We start from the raw sequence: 15,737 nt of genomic DNA on the forward strand, positions 1-15,737 counted from the left end.
CAAAACACACATACTGTACGTAGATGCATGTGGTCACAAACATGCACATTCCTACATATATAAAGCCACAAGCTAATAGTTGTACACATAGCCTACTACCAGTTCACACACATTAATGTGCTCAGATATCATTATCTATCTGCACACACAGATGGACATGCATACACAAAGAGAAAGGCATGCTCAAGCTCACAGATGGGGTCTCTTTCAGCCAAGAACTATAACTGTTATGAGTATGATTATGACTTAAAGAATGCTGTGGTTTATATGTAATGACGCAGGAGAAAGAAAGTCCCCAGCGTTTGTACTCCAGGTATAGCCTACACTGTTTTTCTCGATCATCTCAGTATTTTGCTGTTGCTTCAGTACAGTTTCAAAGCCTTGTGACAAAATGTAACAAATAATGTCTTTAGGATCCCCTATTGCAAAATGTCAACAGTGCACTGACTAAGATAGCCTTTAGAAAAATACTTGATTAAGAATATTGGTCCTGGGATGGCTTTCGTGAACTGATTTGTTGTATTTTATGTAGGCCTATTATAGCCGAATTGTATTGGTCATAATGAACACTCATTTTTCCTGACTTTTTTTCCGACAAGGGTCGCGAATGTGGACGCTTGTTTTCAAATAGCCACGTAGGCCTACAGGTAATTTAAAACAATTAAATCGTTTTTATGTCTGAATCCGTCCACACTGAATGACATGACAATAAAACAAGGTCACTTTCCAATCCCATGCTAGGAAAATACTTCCCTAACAACAATGCTTTCAGAACCACATTGCTCCTTTTCCCCTTTGGTCAGAATTTGCCACGAATTGAAGACAGACCAATCAGAGCACAGGTCGCTGAGTTTGTAATTCCATCGCTTCTGTCAAACGTAAAAGTCACATGGGCAAACGTGGGCAACCAATGAGAGTTTGCATGTGTTGTAAATAAACCTAACTGGCCAATAAGAGACTCGGGAGGGTTGTTCTTTTCCTGGAAACGGCAGTGGCTATCTAAGTAGGCCTACCAGTCTGATGTCACGAACTGAGGAGTTAAGTGGAGACAGAAGGAAGAAGGCGGAAACCTGGAGCGAATAATAGATTAAAACAACAGGAATTGGATATATATTTAATCGCTTAGGTATGGCTGCAAACACAGCGTAAAGAGATAGGACGTTTTTCAGACATGTTGTTGGACTGATGTACAGCGAGATATCTAACTGCTCCTGGATTCGCTCATCGAAGTTTTGGGCTGAATAACTTTGCAGCGGTACAGCTAAACCACGGAGGCTAACTTCTTCTGACACAGGCCTGCCCAAAAGACAGACATGGTTTCCTGGATCATTTCGAGAAGCGTTGTGTAAGTACAAAAGGGATAACTGAGTGTACCAGAAGTGAACTCAAAATTTTGTTTTACCTTGTTGAGAATATTGTGGTTGTTAATAGTCTAGGACTGAGCTCTATTAGCTTACATGGCTGACTTGTTACTTCCCTCGACTAGCCTACATTTTGTCCGTCGCCTTTCAAATGTCTAGACCATGGACCTATAAAGAAAGACGAGTAAAATGTTCTATCAAAATCACGTTGTTATTTAGGTTGACGAAAACTTTACTGACGCCACAAACCAATGGTGTTGTGTATTCGAAATGGAAATAGTTGTGGCAGCCGAGACTAGCGTCAATTGCTAATGCAGCATTATCTATGCTACCACCTTACCACTTTGTTTATGAATCATCGGCAAGCACAATGGTGGTGAGTAATGCATTAATATCCCTTTGTACAGGTGACAGGTCTGTGAAGGAGTGTCAGGTAGAGTTGTCATCGTGATGATCTCATTAGCCAGCCTCACCTAGCGACCATTAGCCTACTTTGTTAGGAGACAGGAAGAAAGGCATCCTGGAAAGAATAGAGCAGCTTTTCACGGCTTTACTTTGGTGACTGACTGAATACATATCGATTGTCGCCACTGCTACCTCTTGCAGAGATTACATTTTGATAATGCTGTACGTTTCTCTCCTTCTCTTTTTCTGTACATTATATACAGTAAATGTGTACAATACATCCAGGAAGTTGCAATATACCTCGGTGGTATGGAGGATAGTTGTATTAGAAAGGTCAAAAGGGAGTGCTGCAAAAATACGCACTGTCTGGCTGTGTCTTATTTAAGGGGCCGCATCCTTGTAAGGACGCGGTCTATGAAGGCCATAGCCTGTGAAGGCCGATTCGAAGGCCTAAAGGCCAGGACACACCAGTCCGACATGTTCCGACTACGCAAAAAATGGAGTCGGCCGTTTCAGGAAGCTCCAGTCTTCCCGTCGGGGCCAAAGAACACACCGAGACGACTGTTTATTTTCCGTACGCTCGCGGGACGTAATGTCTCCACAACAGCAGGCGGCGCTAATCTGTATTGTGGCCCGAAAAAATACGAAAGCCGGAAATGATTGGACATCTCTCTAGAGCATAAACATAGATAGAAATACGTATTTATATTTATGGACCATAAGAGCACAATTTTTAGCAGAGAGTGTCGAGCATAGTGTCGAGCATGGTGTCGAGCAGTCAACAAGGGTTGATGCATGTGAGTACTCTCAAAACGAAACGAACAAACACATTAAAACGATGGCTAGCTGTTGTTAGCTGTTTGTGCTACCCGCCTCACTTCCGGGCTTCACTGATTCGCTAGTCTCGCAAAGCCAGACCAAACTACAGCAAGTAGTATGGTCTGGAAGCACTCCGTTTAGAGCCGTCTATTCGGGTGGGGAAACCGGGGGAAACTGGGCTAGCCTGTTTGTATTTGTTTAAACCAATCACAATCATCTAGGGCGGGGCTAACTCCGGGAAGCAGCAGCGGTGTCCTGCAAAATAGTGCGGGGGGGGGGGGGACTTATTTTGATGGAACGTCTTCACGCCCAGAGACTGTCAGAGAAATGGCTAAACCCGCAAACGCCACACAAAAACTATTAAAGACAAAAGGAATATACATAGTGTGTTGCTTTCTAACCAGCATGTCAAGACACCATACACTTTAGCCCCCGAGGAGCTCACGGGATAACTTAACCGGAGTTAACTTGCCACGTAGTGTTATCTCTGGTAACATTATCATCGGCGGTTGAGAGGACGGCTACGGCGGTCGAGTAGAAATTATAGCATTCGAGAACTTATGTCACCACCTCCTATCGCTGTAGTCAGAGCCGTAGTCCGTCTGTTTACAGGCAGAACAGGGTTTTGACGTTGTGAGCGCTACACCAACTGCAGCAAGTAGCCGTAAGTTGCTAGGTGATAGTGGAAGCCGTTGGAATCTTTCCCCGTCGCTAAAACACCGCTGCTTAGTCCCTAATTCACCAAAGAAAGGGAACGGCGGATCTTAATCTAGCTGGTTATAAGGTCCGGTGCTCAATTCAAACCCCCACGCTTCATTTTCCAGAGTTTATGAGGGTATTTCTGCCCGGGGGTAGTTGTACAATGAAGTTGGACAGCTAGGCTAAGCTAGGATGCGTCCCGGACCGCCGAAGTATCGCCACACTTTATTTCTGTCTACAATAATGTGACTTCCCACACCCTGTGTGTGTGTGTGTGTGTGTGAGAGAGAGAGCGCTGCACATAAGCACACGGGTTGACTGTGAGCGAATTGTTTCCGAATTTGAGGGGGATAAAGCCAGCAACCGGAAAAGGAGGGGGCTGTGTCAGGGCAGCGTAGCTTTTCGACGCAAGCGAATAGACGCTGGCGGAAGTGGTCATGCCAGACTACTGATTCGCTAGTCCTCCACCAATCAAATTGCTCCAAATGAAAGACGGTCGGCCGCCGATTGAACATGTTCAATCGGCGGCCGACAGGCTCAAAACAAGCCCGACGACCTCTACGTCGGCCGACGTCACGGCACACACCAAACAGATTTGTCTTTTTTTTTGACGACGGCGATTATCGGGCCGACACGTTCCGACTACCCAAAAACTGGAGTCGCCGTTTCAGGAAGCTCCAGTCTTTCCGTCGCGGCCAAAAAACACACCGAGACGACTGCTTATTTTCCGTACGTCCCGCGCTTGTAATGTCTCCACAACAGCAGGCGGCGCTAATCTGTATTGTGGCCCGAAAAAATACGAAAGCCGGAAATGATGGGACAGCTCTTTAGAGCATAAACATAGATAGACATACTTATTTATATTTATGGACCATAAGAGCACAATTTTTAGCAGAGAGTGTCGAGCATGGTGTCGAGCAGTCAACAAGGGTTGATGCATGTGAGTACTCGCAAAACGAAACGAACAAACACATTAAAACGATGGCTAGCTGTTGTTAGCTGTTTGTGCTACCCGCCTCACTTCCGGGCTTCACTGATTCGCTAGCCCTCCAGCTAGCTCGCTCAGATGAGAGGAAGAGTTTCCCGAAAATCTACATGGTTTTGTGTCAGGTTGCTCTATAGCAGTTTTTAACAAGAGATTAAGACCAGAAAAGTAGTATAATAGGAGATCTTTAAAGAGGTGAGTTTTGAGTTGACTTTTGAATGAGTTTATTTAGTCTGAGATGCTGATGTTTGCAGGGAGGGAGTTCCAGAGGGTTGGGTGCAGCTACATAAAATGCTTAATGTCTGAGTTTAAAAATGCGTCATGTCACTTTAGACATATTTGTAACACTTTATTTATTTTTTTAGATAATGCATATTTCAATAAATAAAAAGTAAATTTTTATTAATTAATTTGATTGTTATTTTTTTAAATTCCATAAATATATATTTGTCAATATATATTTATGGGATTTTAAAAAAATAGTAATTGGCCGATTTTATCGTAATTTTTCTCTGAAAATAATCGGCATCGGCACCCAAAAATCCATATCGGTCGGGCCCGATTGGACACAGTTTATTTAGGCTCTAAGGGTGTATTCACACCTGCCGTGTTTAATTCGGTTGAAATAAACTCAGGTGCACTTCCCGCCTTCGGTGCGCATCTTTCAGGCAGGTGTGAATACAGCAATCGCACTCGGGGGCGGACCAAACAAGCGCTCCGAGACCCAGCTGAAGAGGTAGTCTCGGTGCGTTTCCAAACGCACTCTGCTGCAGTTCGTTTGTGGTGTGAATTTGGCCGGACTCGATCCGACCCAAATGCAGGAAGCACTGTTCCTTTTCTTTATTTTATTTTTTAATAAATCGCTGTCAGCTTCACATTATGGGAAAGTGTTGTTGGCGCCATTGTTAGGGCGATAAGTTGTGGTGTGACCGGGAGCTCCGAGTGAATTTATTACATTTGAACACTAAAAAGGTTAAAAAAAATACTACGGAGTGGGCATGCGCAATCCCCCAATGAGGGGGTCCAGGGCATGCCCGTTGTCCCCGCCACAGTCAATCATTAATATAAATATGGTGGTGTTATCTGGCTCAGAGGGACCAGTCACAAATACGTTAAGTGCTCTAGACAAACAAAGCGTTTACACATTGTCATTGTAAGACCCTCTGTCTGGTGGCCCACCAAAGCTCTCAGCCCCAGTATGCCAGGTTAACTTAAGGCCAGCCTGCCAGCCAGTGGTCTGCAGTGTTTCACCTCACCCTCTAGTACCAGGGGCCTCATTTATAACGGTGTGCGTAGAAACCATCCTAAAACATTGCGTCAGATTTATAAAACTGTGTGGCGCACACCTGCACGCAATCTTCCCTTTTATAAATACCCACCTGCGGTGAATTGTGCGCAGACGATCTCCACCCCGTGTCATCCCACTTCACCTCCCAGTTTCATCCCACAATCTACCATACATGGCGAATGCTAAATAGCTCCTGAATATGATGACGCTCTTAATAAGCACGGAATTTTGACTGACATGAGGAAAAAAGGGAGGCCGGCCGCAAAGAAAGTGGCTGGGAAGGAAGAAATGTGCTGCAGTTTCTGGCACACATACACACGCACGCGCGCATTTATCACATATCATGATTGGCACAGTCAGTAGTCTTTGTAAAGCAGTTTTGCCCAACGGTGAAATGTCACGTATTGTATATAAAATGTGTTCTGAGAAGTGAAATAATGCATTGTAGTTTATTCCAGAGCATTGTTTCCCTCACGTGAGATCCACACATTTCCAACAACGTCATCTTGTAGTTAAAACTGCCAGGGTGAATTGCTATAGGAAAGAGATGCATGTAATGATTTGCTAAATTCGATATTTAAGCAATAGCACACGAGAGAGAGCATGTTGTCGCTCTATATCAGCACTGCTGTGATTCGGTCGTAGGCACGAGGCCGCAGGCCGAGTGCCGAAGAGAAACACAGCAGTGCTGATATAGAGCGACAACATGCGACCTCGAGTGTGCTATTGCTTTTATACAGCAGTTTTACAACTGAAATTCACAAGTTAACTTTAAAATGTTATCTTTAATCATTTAAGAATATATTTGCTTCCGCCAACACAAATAGTTCGACAACAGCAGTCAGAGCGGAGCGCGTTGCTAAGCAACAACTTTACGCGAGTGAGCTCGTCTTGCTTTGTTTACTCTGGTCACATTAACCACGGCGGCCCGATGTCCCGTAAAAATCACCAAAGAAACGGAACGGCGGATCTTAATCTAGTTGGTAATAAGGTCCGCTGCCCAATCCAAACCCACACGCTTCATTTCCCAGAGTTTATGAGTGTATTTCGGCCCGGGGGAAGTAACGTTATACAATGAGGTGGGAAAGCTATGCTAGGCTAAAGCTATGCTGCGCTCGTATTATTCAGCAGCCTGAGTTTATCTCCACACACTATTGCTGTCTTCAGTAACGTGAGTGTGAGCGACTACCGTACACTGTCTCTGTCTGTGTGTCTGTGTGTGGCAGCGATGCCCTCTCACAGGGGAGAGACTCGCCACAGTCAACCTGAGTCACACACACACAGATAACACAAGTGAAGCTACGGCTCATCAGTGAGCCGCGGAGTGATTTTGACAGTTGGTCTACAGTTTGGTGAACAGTCCCGAGTGATGTTGTTCGCTAATATCAGCACTCCTTCAGAACGCTCAGAAGGTCTCTCGTCCAATCAAATCACTCGCTCAGAACCAACTGCTGTATAAATATATATATATATATATATATATACACACACACGAAATATACAGTTTTAAATACATTTGTTGGCTTTAACTTTGTAAAAAAACGTCTTTGACACACCGCCTAAAATATAGGCTTGCTCTCCCGCTGGCCACTCACGTCACGGACACACCTCCCGACGTATATTATTATAGAGTAGCGCTATAAGATTCAATTAAAAGATATAACCTAAACATGTAAAGACCTACTTAATAAGTAAATCAACCAACATCATAACTGCATGCAATATACTACAGTGGCCTATATTCGAAACTATAAGTACGCTCATACATATAATTGATTAAATATATTGGATGTCAAGCATTCCACAGTAATATGTGTGTGTTTTTCTGATGACTGAGCTTTATTTCATGGTGTTGCCATTGAGGGTCGCTGATTCCCCGAGTCAGGAAAACCTTGCGGAAGCTCTACGCATGGTCAAAAGTTGGCGTGGGAATACGCGCAATTCTCCGCAAATAATTTCTTTATAAATACCAACGTTTGCCACCGCACATTTTACCGCCATTTCTGCCTGTCTACGTAAGGTTTTTGTGCGCAGCAAGCTTTATAAATGAGGCCCCTGGTCCCTGGAGACTTGACGGAGTAGTGACCAAAAAAGTACATACCAGGTACCAGGGACTTTTACACTATAGGAAAACAAAAAAAGATGAGTAGAGTAGAGCCATGTAGTGTAAAAGCGCCATTCGATGTATAAAACAATCAGGCGTACCTTCTGGTCTATGAGTCTTAACAAATAGTGTTGTGTCACGGTACACTGTTTTACACATCTTGCCCCCTGGACTCTTACCAATCTCATTCTCTGTAGCAGCAGTTCAACAATCCACCCTCTGTGTTTTTAGAGGAAAAGTCATGTAATCAAATTCCTTTTCCTAAAGCTCAAACCAGATGGTGGAAGCTCAAATCTTGGAGATCTCTGGAGTTTTTTTCTCTTGCTCCCCTGTTTCTCCCTCTCTGCATGGCTGTGTGTTTGTTTTAGTGCTCTTATTCTCTCTCTCTCTCTCGCTCTCTCTCTCGTGCTCCTGTACTCCCCCTTCCTCTATGTGGTTGTCGTGGTGTTGGGTGTCAGGAAATCAGGGAACCAGAGTCCAGGCCCAAAGGAAAGGCTATTTTCTCAGCTGCTCTCAGAGAGAGGGAGAAGGTGTTGAACTTGGAAGAAAATGAGGAGGAAGGGAAGGGAAATAGAAAGATGGTAGTTTTGGTATTAAAGGTGCACTATGCAGTTTGAGAAGAGCGGAATACGTTTACATTTGCAGAGCCTTTACAAGTTTACAAAACATATTTGCTTTTATTCTTAGTATTGAATATTTACAGGTGAAACTGGTGTGGCACTTTGTAGTTTGGTTTATTTGAAGCTATAGTACTTACGTGATTCCTGTTGTTCTGAGTTTGTACCTTCATGGTTGAATGCACTTAATGGAAGTCGCTTTGGATACAAGCGTCGGCTAAATAAAATGTAATGTAATGAAACTCATATTATTAGAATATCATGGAAAAGCGTTTTTTTAATGTAATTTAATTCAAAAAGTGAAAGTTCCATATATTCTAGAGATGTATAAGACATAGTGATATTTCAAGCATTTTTTTGTTTTACTTCTAACTTTTCTGGCTACAGCTCATGAAAATAAAAAATTCAGCATCTCAAAATATTAGAATATTCCATAAAGCCAATCAAGAAAATTATTTATAATACAGAAATGTTGCACTTTTAATAGATATTTTCATTCATCCACTGCTTGGTGTGGGATCCTATTTTGCATGAATTATTGCATTAAAGAGGAAGTAAGCAATATTTGTTCATATATACGTGTTAAATCGTTTTATATATAAAACGATTCAACACGTATATGAACAAAAATATATTGTATATATGTTATAATGTTATATAATGTGTACACACAATGTATGTCATACATACACATTCATTTGAAAGTTTGGAATTGTTGAATAATCAAATCAACAACCAATCACAGCAGTATATACAAGGCCTCCCACATCTTTAGTTTTGTGTGGAGGGTCAAACCAATGGGTATCAAATAGGGATGTAACAATATAGGGGAGAACGGGGGAATCTGAGGCATCGGGTAATGTGAGCCACCCCCTGTATCTAGGCAACGGAAAACATTTGTGGTCATGTGAGATATATGTTTTCAAGCCCCTCTCATTTCCCCTCATGGTGCTGTGGTAAGCATGTTTTTTTCACCAAAATAGGTATTTTGCATGTAAAAGTAAATTTTCTTGCTGTCAACTTAATCAACTGTTGTGCCAAAGCAAATGTATTCACGTAGAAAAACTTCTATCATACGTGTTGATGAACTACCAACATATGAAACCATGTGATGCTGATAACTGAAGATTAGCCTGAAATGCTAAGAGAGGTTAGCCTGGCATTCCCAGACCTGCCACTAGGCGCTGGCAAATTAAATTTGCTGCGCGTGTTGGTCTGGACACGCTCCGTTGAAGCTTATCAAGAAAACCAGAAATCTGGCGAGCGCGCCAGAGCCCCTTATATGGTACTCTGGGGAGGACGTAACCGGATGTCGACAGTGACGTGCATGCGACGTCGAAGCCATGATAGTAAACATCAGAGATGGCTGCGGATATGTTGTGTGAGTTTGAGACTGCTTTGGCCTCGACCCTTAACGATTTGGAAGACGGCACTCAAATCTTTCATTAGCAAGTAAGTGGAATGTTCTATTTTGCCGACCGACAACGGCAAACGTTTAATTTAACAGTTTAACAGCTGTTCGCTAAACGAAAGGGGCTTACGTCGCCTTGTGCATCGCTCTGATTGGTTGTAGTGCTATCCAACTGCGTGCAGTGGCATTTGAAATGCACGAGTAGGAGCCGCCCCTTGAGTTGGAAATTACAATTGATCGTCGCCAGACCCTCTATCGTTCAAGATATCAGGGTCTGGATTTCCAGGCTAAAGAGAGGTAGTTTTTTTCTCAAATTGTGGTGGTGGGGGAAAGTGAGCCAAATGCTGTGGGGGAAAGTGAGCCACTGTCTCACTTTCCCCCACCATAAGGCACACGGTAAGTTTAGTCTTAAACATATTTTAATGTAATATTACATGACATATGTTTTATTTTAATGTCATAGACATTGTGGAAAAGCCATCATGCCAAGGAAATACACCAGGAAGACGACTTGGGGCAACCACACGGAAAGAGCACCTTCTCATCTTTCCCTGTAACCTTCAGGGCTGGAATGTAGGGTAGGCCTAGTTGTAGAGTATGACAGGCTGATGTTATGCCTCGTTTCCACCGAGTAGAGCGGGTCGGGTCGGAGCGGCTCAGAGCGGGACAGCTCACTTTTAAGAATCTCGGTGTTGTTTCCACCGCCGACCCTACCATTACTGGTAGGGCGGGGTTTATGACCCTACCCTTACTGGTGGGGCGGGGTTTAGGCTGGACTGCGATAGCCGCCGCCAGAATGTGGGTCAAACTATCGGGCTGTGGAACAACTGTGGTCAAGCCAGCGGTCTCTTGTTTTTGCATGGTCAAACCAGCCGCTTCTTTATTTATTCCCCCCGTGTTGTTGTTGGTGCAACTGATAGAGACAGTGAGCGAACAGCGCTGGCTGCGGCAGCTTCGTGACATCGTAGCAGTGGGACACAGTGTAGCCAACTGATTCATTTAATGACGAGGGAAAACACCACACAATAAACAGTGCCGCGCTCACATTTTCGCCAAAACACAAGACTCTCTTCACTCTAGCCGAGGTGACTACACAAGGCGGAAATTATTCTTTCGACCAACTGTGGTCAAGCCAGCGGTCTCTCGTTTTTGCTCGGTCAAACCAGCCGCTTTTTTATTTATTCCCCCCGTGTTGTTGTGAGCGTGTATTTACTACTATCTAGGCTATGGCGTAAACACACAGAGACGGCTCGGTGCAACTCATAGAGACAGTGAGCGAACAGTGCTGGCTGCGGCAGCTACGCAGTGGGACACAGTGTAACCAACTGATTAATTTATTGACGAGGACCACACAATAAACTGCAATGCTCACATTTTCGCCAAAACACAAGACTCTTGCCGAGGTGACTACACATGGCGGAAATGATTCTTTCGGCCAATCAAATGACGGCAGTGTGTAGCTCCGCATTTTCGGCACCCTTTCAGGCGGCTAGTACCCCTACGGAGGAGTACTGAGATTTGGAGCGGCTCAGAGCGTTTAGGTGCGCTCAAACCGTACCCTACCCAACTTTTGGCAAATGAAAAGCCAAACTACCCGGACCGAACCGCTCCGATTCGACCCGCTCTACTCGGTGGAAACGAGGCATTATAATCCAGTTGGGTCTTCTCTTGTGTTCTGAGTCCCAGGCTGTTCTCGCTGGTTCTGATTTTCTGGTGGGGCATTGGAGGGAGGCGGGATGGTATGATAGTGCTGTAATTCTCAATTGCAGGATCGGTAAGAGTCCCTTTTAAGGTAAAAGCATGGCTTGTAAAAATAGTGTTGAATAAAATAGAGTTGATCAAATAAAACATAAAAAAAATGGGAAAATTATCACACTATTGTTAAATTATTTTATTTTATGCATACTTTTACAGTTACAGACGTGCCAAAATTAAGTTTAGATTTAAAATTCCTATTTCTTCTTTAAAAAAGCAGTAGAGAAGCAGTGTCTTTGTTTTGGTGATAAGTTGTTTAAATCTCTCAAATCTCTTCTCAATAAGATATAAAAATTTGAATTATTCGTGGGTGTTTTTAAATCAGCGGTACACCATTTAATTTGAGGGGGTAGAAATGAATTCCGCACTTAATATCGTATCGTGATATCAATCGCAGTATCGTATCGTACTCAAAATTTCATATCCTTAAATCCCTATTATCAAAATGAGAATACTAGCACATTTTTTTTTATTTATTTATTATTCTTTCGGACAATTCCACACATACACAATTTTCTCTTTCACATATTCATACATCTTACTTTGTGTTGTCCGAAGGGTGACGGAAGAAGCCAAAGGCTTATCAGGTCCCGCCCCCATTTTCATCGGATTCAGATACACAGATACACAGTTACTGTTACAGAAAATAAATAAAAATAAAATAAAAAAAACACAATTTTGTTGATGTTTTTTTGTTTTTGATGATTTTGCTCTTTTTTTTATTTATTTTTAAGCAGCTGCAGTCCAATACACAGTCAATTTTCGTTCTCATTATTCATTGACCTTGCACAACAGACATGCTTTCCATTTTCCCAATGAATTTTGTTTACTCATCGTTATCGTTCGTTGCAGACCGGATGCTGCGGGCGGGGCGCCTGTCGGCTGCGTACGCCCCCTGGTGCCTGGGCTGTGACACCTACCGTCCCATAAACCCCTAACCCGTTCCTTTTAATGTGCAATGTCTACGAGTCTTATTGTTTGTGGTGTTTATCATGTTGCTTATTGTGCTAAGGTTGTTTTTCACTGATCACGCACTGCTCTCCCATAAGGAACGTAGTTCGAGATTGGCATTTTTTTTAACCTGTCTTTCCCTGTTGTTCTCCTTTTCCTTCTAAGAAATAGGAGCGCAGCGTATGCTAGACGAACCTACAGTTACACTCTCTCCTGTCCACCCATGTTATTGTCACTGTCTTCTATGTTTCTTGGTGGGGTGTGAACTGAAATTAAATTTTGTTGTTCTGTAATGGTGCAATGACAAATAAATCTGATTCTGATTCTGATTATCCTCTCTTTCCACTGAAGCCATTTTTACGATGTCTCCTTTGATCTGTAATTTTCCATAATTTTTTAAACATAATTTTTTTTTTAAATTGCGCAAACTGCAACTCCCTGTGACATCTTTAGCCAGATACATCGGAGCTCTCGGTGTTGAGAACACTCCAGCAGTTTATCTTCCTACATTTACAACTTGGCAGGAAATTTTTGCAAATGAGTAAATGAGGTTATTTAAAATGTGAATGTCAAAGAAAGGATGTGCTTCATGTTATGTCTTCTCACTGTGCAGGTTGGTGTTTGGGACTCTGTATCCTGCATACTACTCCTATAAAGCTGTCAAGACCAAGAATGTCAAGGAATATGTAAGTTCACAAGCATCACTCAACATCATGATATACTTTTACATAGAGAACCAGTTAGAACACTTTGAAAAACTATAATTTTGTCTTATTGAAGATATAGTTTGACTATTCAGTAGTTGATTCAGTTTTAAAGTTGTAATATTTTCCCTCTTTCGTACGTCATACGTTGGTAAGGTTGGTCTGGAGCGCCCTCAGAGCCTTCTTAGCTCTACCGTAGGGATGTTTCAGCTCTCACTTGTGTCATATAACTAATAAATCTGACTGTATTTCATATCAAACGGACACAGCGATGACTGTATTTAATAACAAACTGTTAAAAACGATCCAACTGGATATAGTGTATATCACATATTTGAAGTATGCTATTAGATATTTTAGCCGAATACCATTCACTCTGATTCACAAAGTGTTCAAACTATATGAACAAGTACTTTTTAGTCATCTAACTGACTTGACAATCAGCATTAACTGCATGGATGCGATGTCCGTCAATATGAAAATACTTTATACGTGATACACTATAGCCTACAGTCGGATCGTTTTTATCAGTTTGTTATTAAAGAGGCTACAGTCATCGCTGTGTCCCTTTTTATATGAAATACAGTCCGATTTATAAGTTTAATGACACAAATGAAAGTCCCTGCGATCGCTGTGGCATCGCCAGAGATACAGACCCCCACATTTCCTTCCGTAAAGCACCATGCGTAAAACTGACACGAGTGACATCCCTGTTGCGCATGGAACTGCCACAAGTCATTCATGAAGAATATAATTGCTGGAAACAATCTTAATCTCCTCCACTTGTTTATTTTCATCTGTTAAAGTGAGAATAATAAAACAACTCAAAATGTACAAATAAAAATTTCCGACATGTCAAAAAACAAACAAATCAGTGACCAATATAGCCACCCTTCTTTTCAATAACTGTCACAAGCCTTCCATTCATGGAGTCTGTCAGTTTCTTGATCTGTTGACGATCAACTTTTTGTGCAGCAGCAACCACAGCCTCCCAGACACTGTTCCGAGAGGTGTACTGATTTCCTTCACTGTAAATCTCCCGTTTAAGCAGGGCCCACAGGTTCTCAATAGGGTTTAAGTCAGGTGAGGAAGGGGGCCATGTCTTTATTTTTTCATCCTTAAGGCCTTTACTGGCTAGCCATGCAATTGAGTACTTCGATGCATGTGATGGAGCATTGTCCTGCATAAAAATCATGGTCTTCTTGAAAGATGCAGACTTTTTCCTGTACCACTGCTTGAAGAAATTATCTTCTAGAAACTGGCAGTAGGTTTGGGAGTTGATTTTGAGGCCATCTTCAACCCGAAAAGGTCCAACTAGCTCATCTTTAATAATACCAGCCCATACCAGTACCCCACCTCCACCTTGCTGGCGTCTGAGTCGAAGTGGAGCTCTCTGTCCGTTTCTGATCCAGCCACGGGCCCATCCATCTGGTCCATCAAGAGTCACTCTCATCTCATCAGTCCATAAAACCTTTGAAAAATCTATCTTCAGATATTTCTTGGCCCAGTCTTGACGTTTCAACTTGTGTGTGTTTTGTTCAGTGGTGGTCGGGTTTCAGCCTTCCTTACCTTGGCCATGTCTCTAACTTATGTCTCTGTGATTGTGCTCGTGTTGGCTCATTATCAGCTGTACTGTGGCCTGAGTACACCTCTCCCAAGTGTGCCGTGGTCGAGGGAGTGTACTGTACATGAGTACGGATGGTGCACTCATACTGGTCAAACTATCTAGACTTATGGGGGCAAACTTACTTAGGCACGGTACAGATGGCCTGGTGTGAGTGCGCCCTTTTACACACACGCACACACTCATACTGAAATTTCATTCTCCAGTGTGAGTGTGTGCTCTGTCATGCGGCAGTAACTGGATCTGGCTAATACCTGCGCTGCTATGTGACCAACTTCTACCCCTGGCATTGATATGATAATCCAGTCAGTAGAGCATGGAAAGCAGGACAGCGGGGAGAACAGCAAATAGCACAAAATCTCATAAAGAGAATTCTAAATCTGAAATTCTGTTCTTTATTTTGTGTGCGTGTGTGTGTGTGCGTGTGTGTGTGTGTGTAGGTGCGATGGATGATGTACTGGATTGTGTTTGCCCTGTACACTGTGCTGGAGACAATCACTGACCTAACACTGGCATGGTGAGTTACACACAAGCACACACTTATGGTTTTCTTATCTCAGGTCACAGCTACACAAAAAATGCACATAACAATCTATTTTTTTAATCCTCATCCCAAACTCTCTACAGTTCTCTTGAATGTACGTTGTGTTACAGTGATAAGATGAATCGATCACTATTACAAATGTCATTATCATTGTTTTGATATGTGGATATTTAGCCATTTTTAGTAAAAAGACAAACCAAAAACAAAGTGTTAACTAATGCGTTGAGGTGCGTGCGTCCAGGTTTCCTCTGTACTACGAGCTAAAGGTAGCCGTGGTGATCTGGCTGTTGTCTCCATACACCAGAGGGGCCAGTCTCATCTACAGGAAGTGTCTGCACCCTCTGCTGTCCTCCAGAGAGAGGGTAAGATCACTCATGTCTGCTTCTCACTATGTCTGGTGGGCTTTGTCTAAGATAGTATTTAGTCAAGCTACGTTTTGACTTGATTCAACTGTCTCCTTGATTCAACTG

General features: G+C 42.8%; 1 protein-coding gene across 1 annotated transcript in view; it reads left to right on the top strand.

Moving 5' to 3' along the window:
• Positions 1-1,025: 1,025 nt before the first annotated feature.
• The window catches only part of reep3b (receptor accessory protein 3b), a 29,366-nt gene continuing 14,654 nt past the window's right edge, over positions 1,026-15,737 (top strand). Inside the window, exons 1-4 of the mRNA XM_080048898.1 lie at positions 1,026-1,345; positions 13,009-13,081; positions 15,164-15,240; positions 15,509-15,629. Coding sequence (XP_079905024.1) covers positions 1,314-1,345; positions 13,009-13,081; positions 15,164-15,240; positions 15,509-15,629 — 303 coding nt within the window. The 5' untranslated portion in view covers positions 1,026-1,313. The remainder of the gene's footprint in view (positions 1,346-13,008; positions 13,082-15,163; positions 15,241-15,508; positions 15,630-15,737) is intronic.

Source organism: Ammodytes marinus (assembly GCF_949987685.1).
Source record: "Ammodytes marinus genome assembly, chromosome: 20".
NCBI lineage: Eukaryota > Metazoa > Chordata > Actinopteri > Uranoscopiformes > Ammodytidae > Ammodytes > Ammodytes marinus.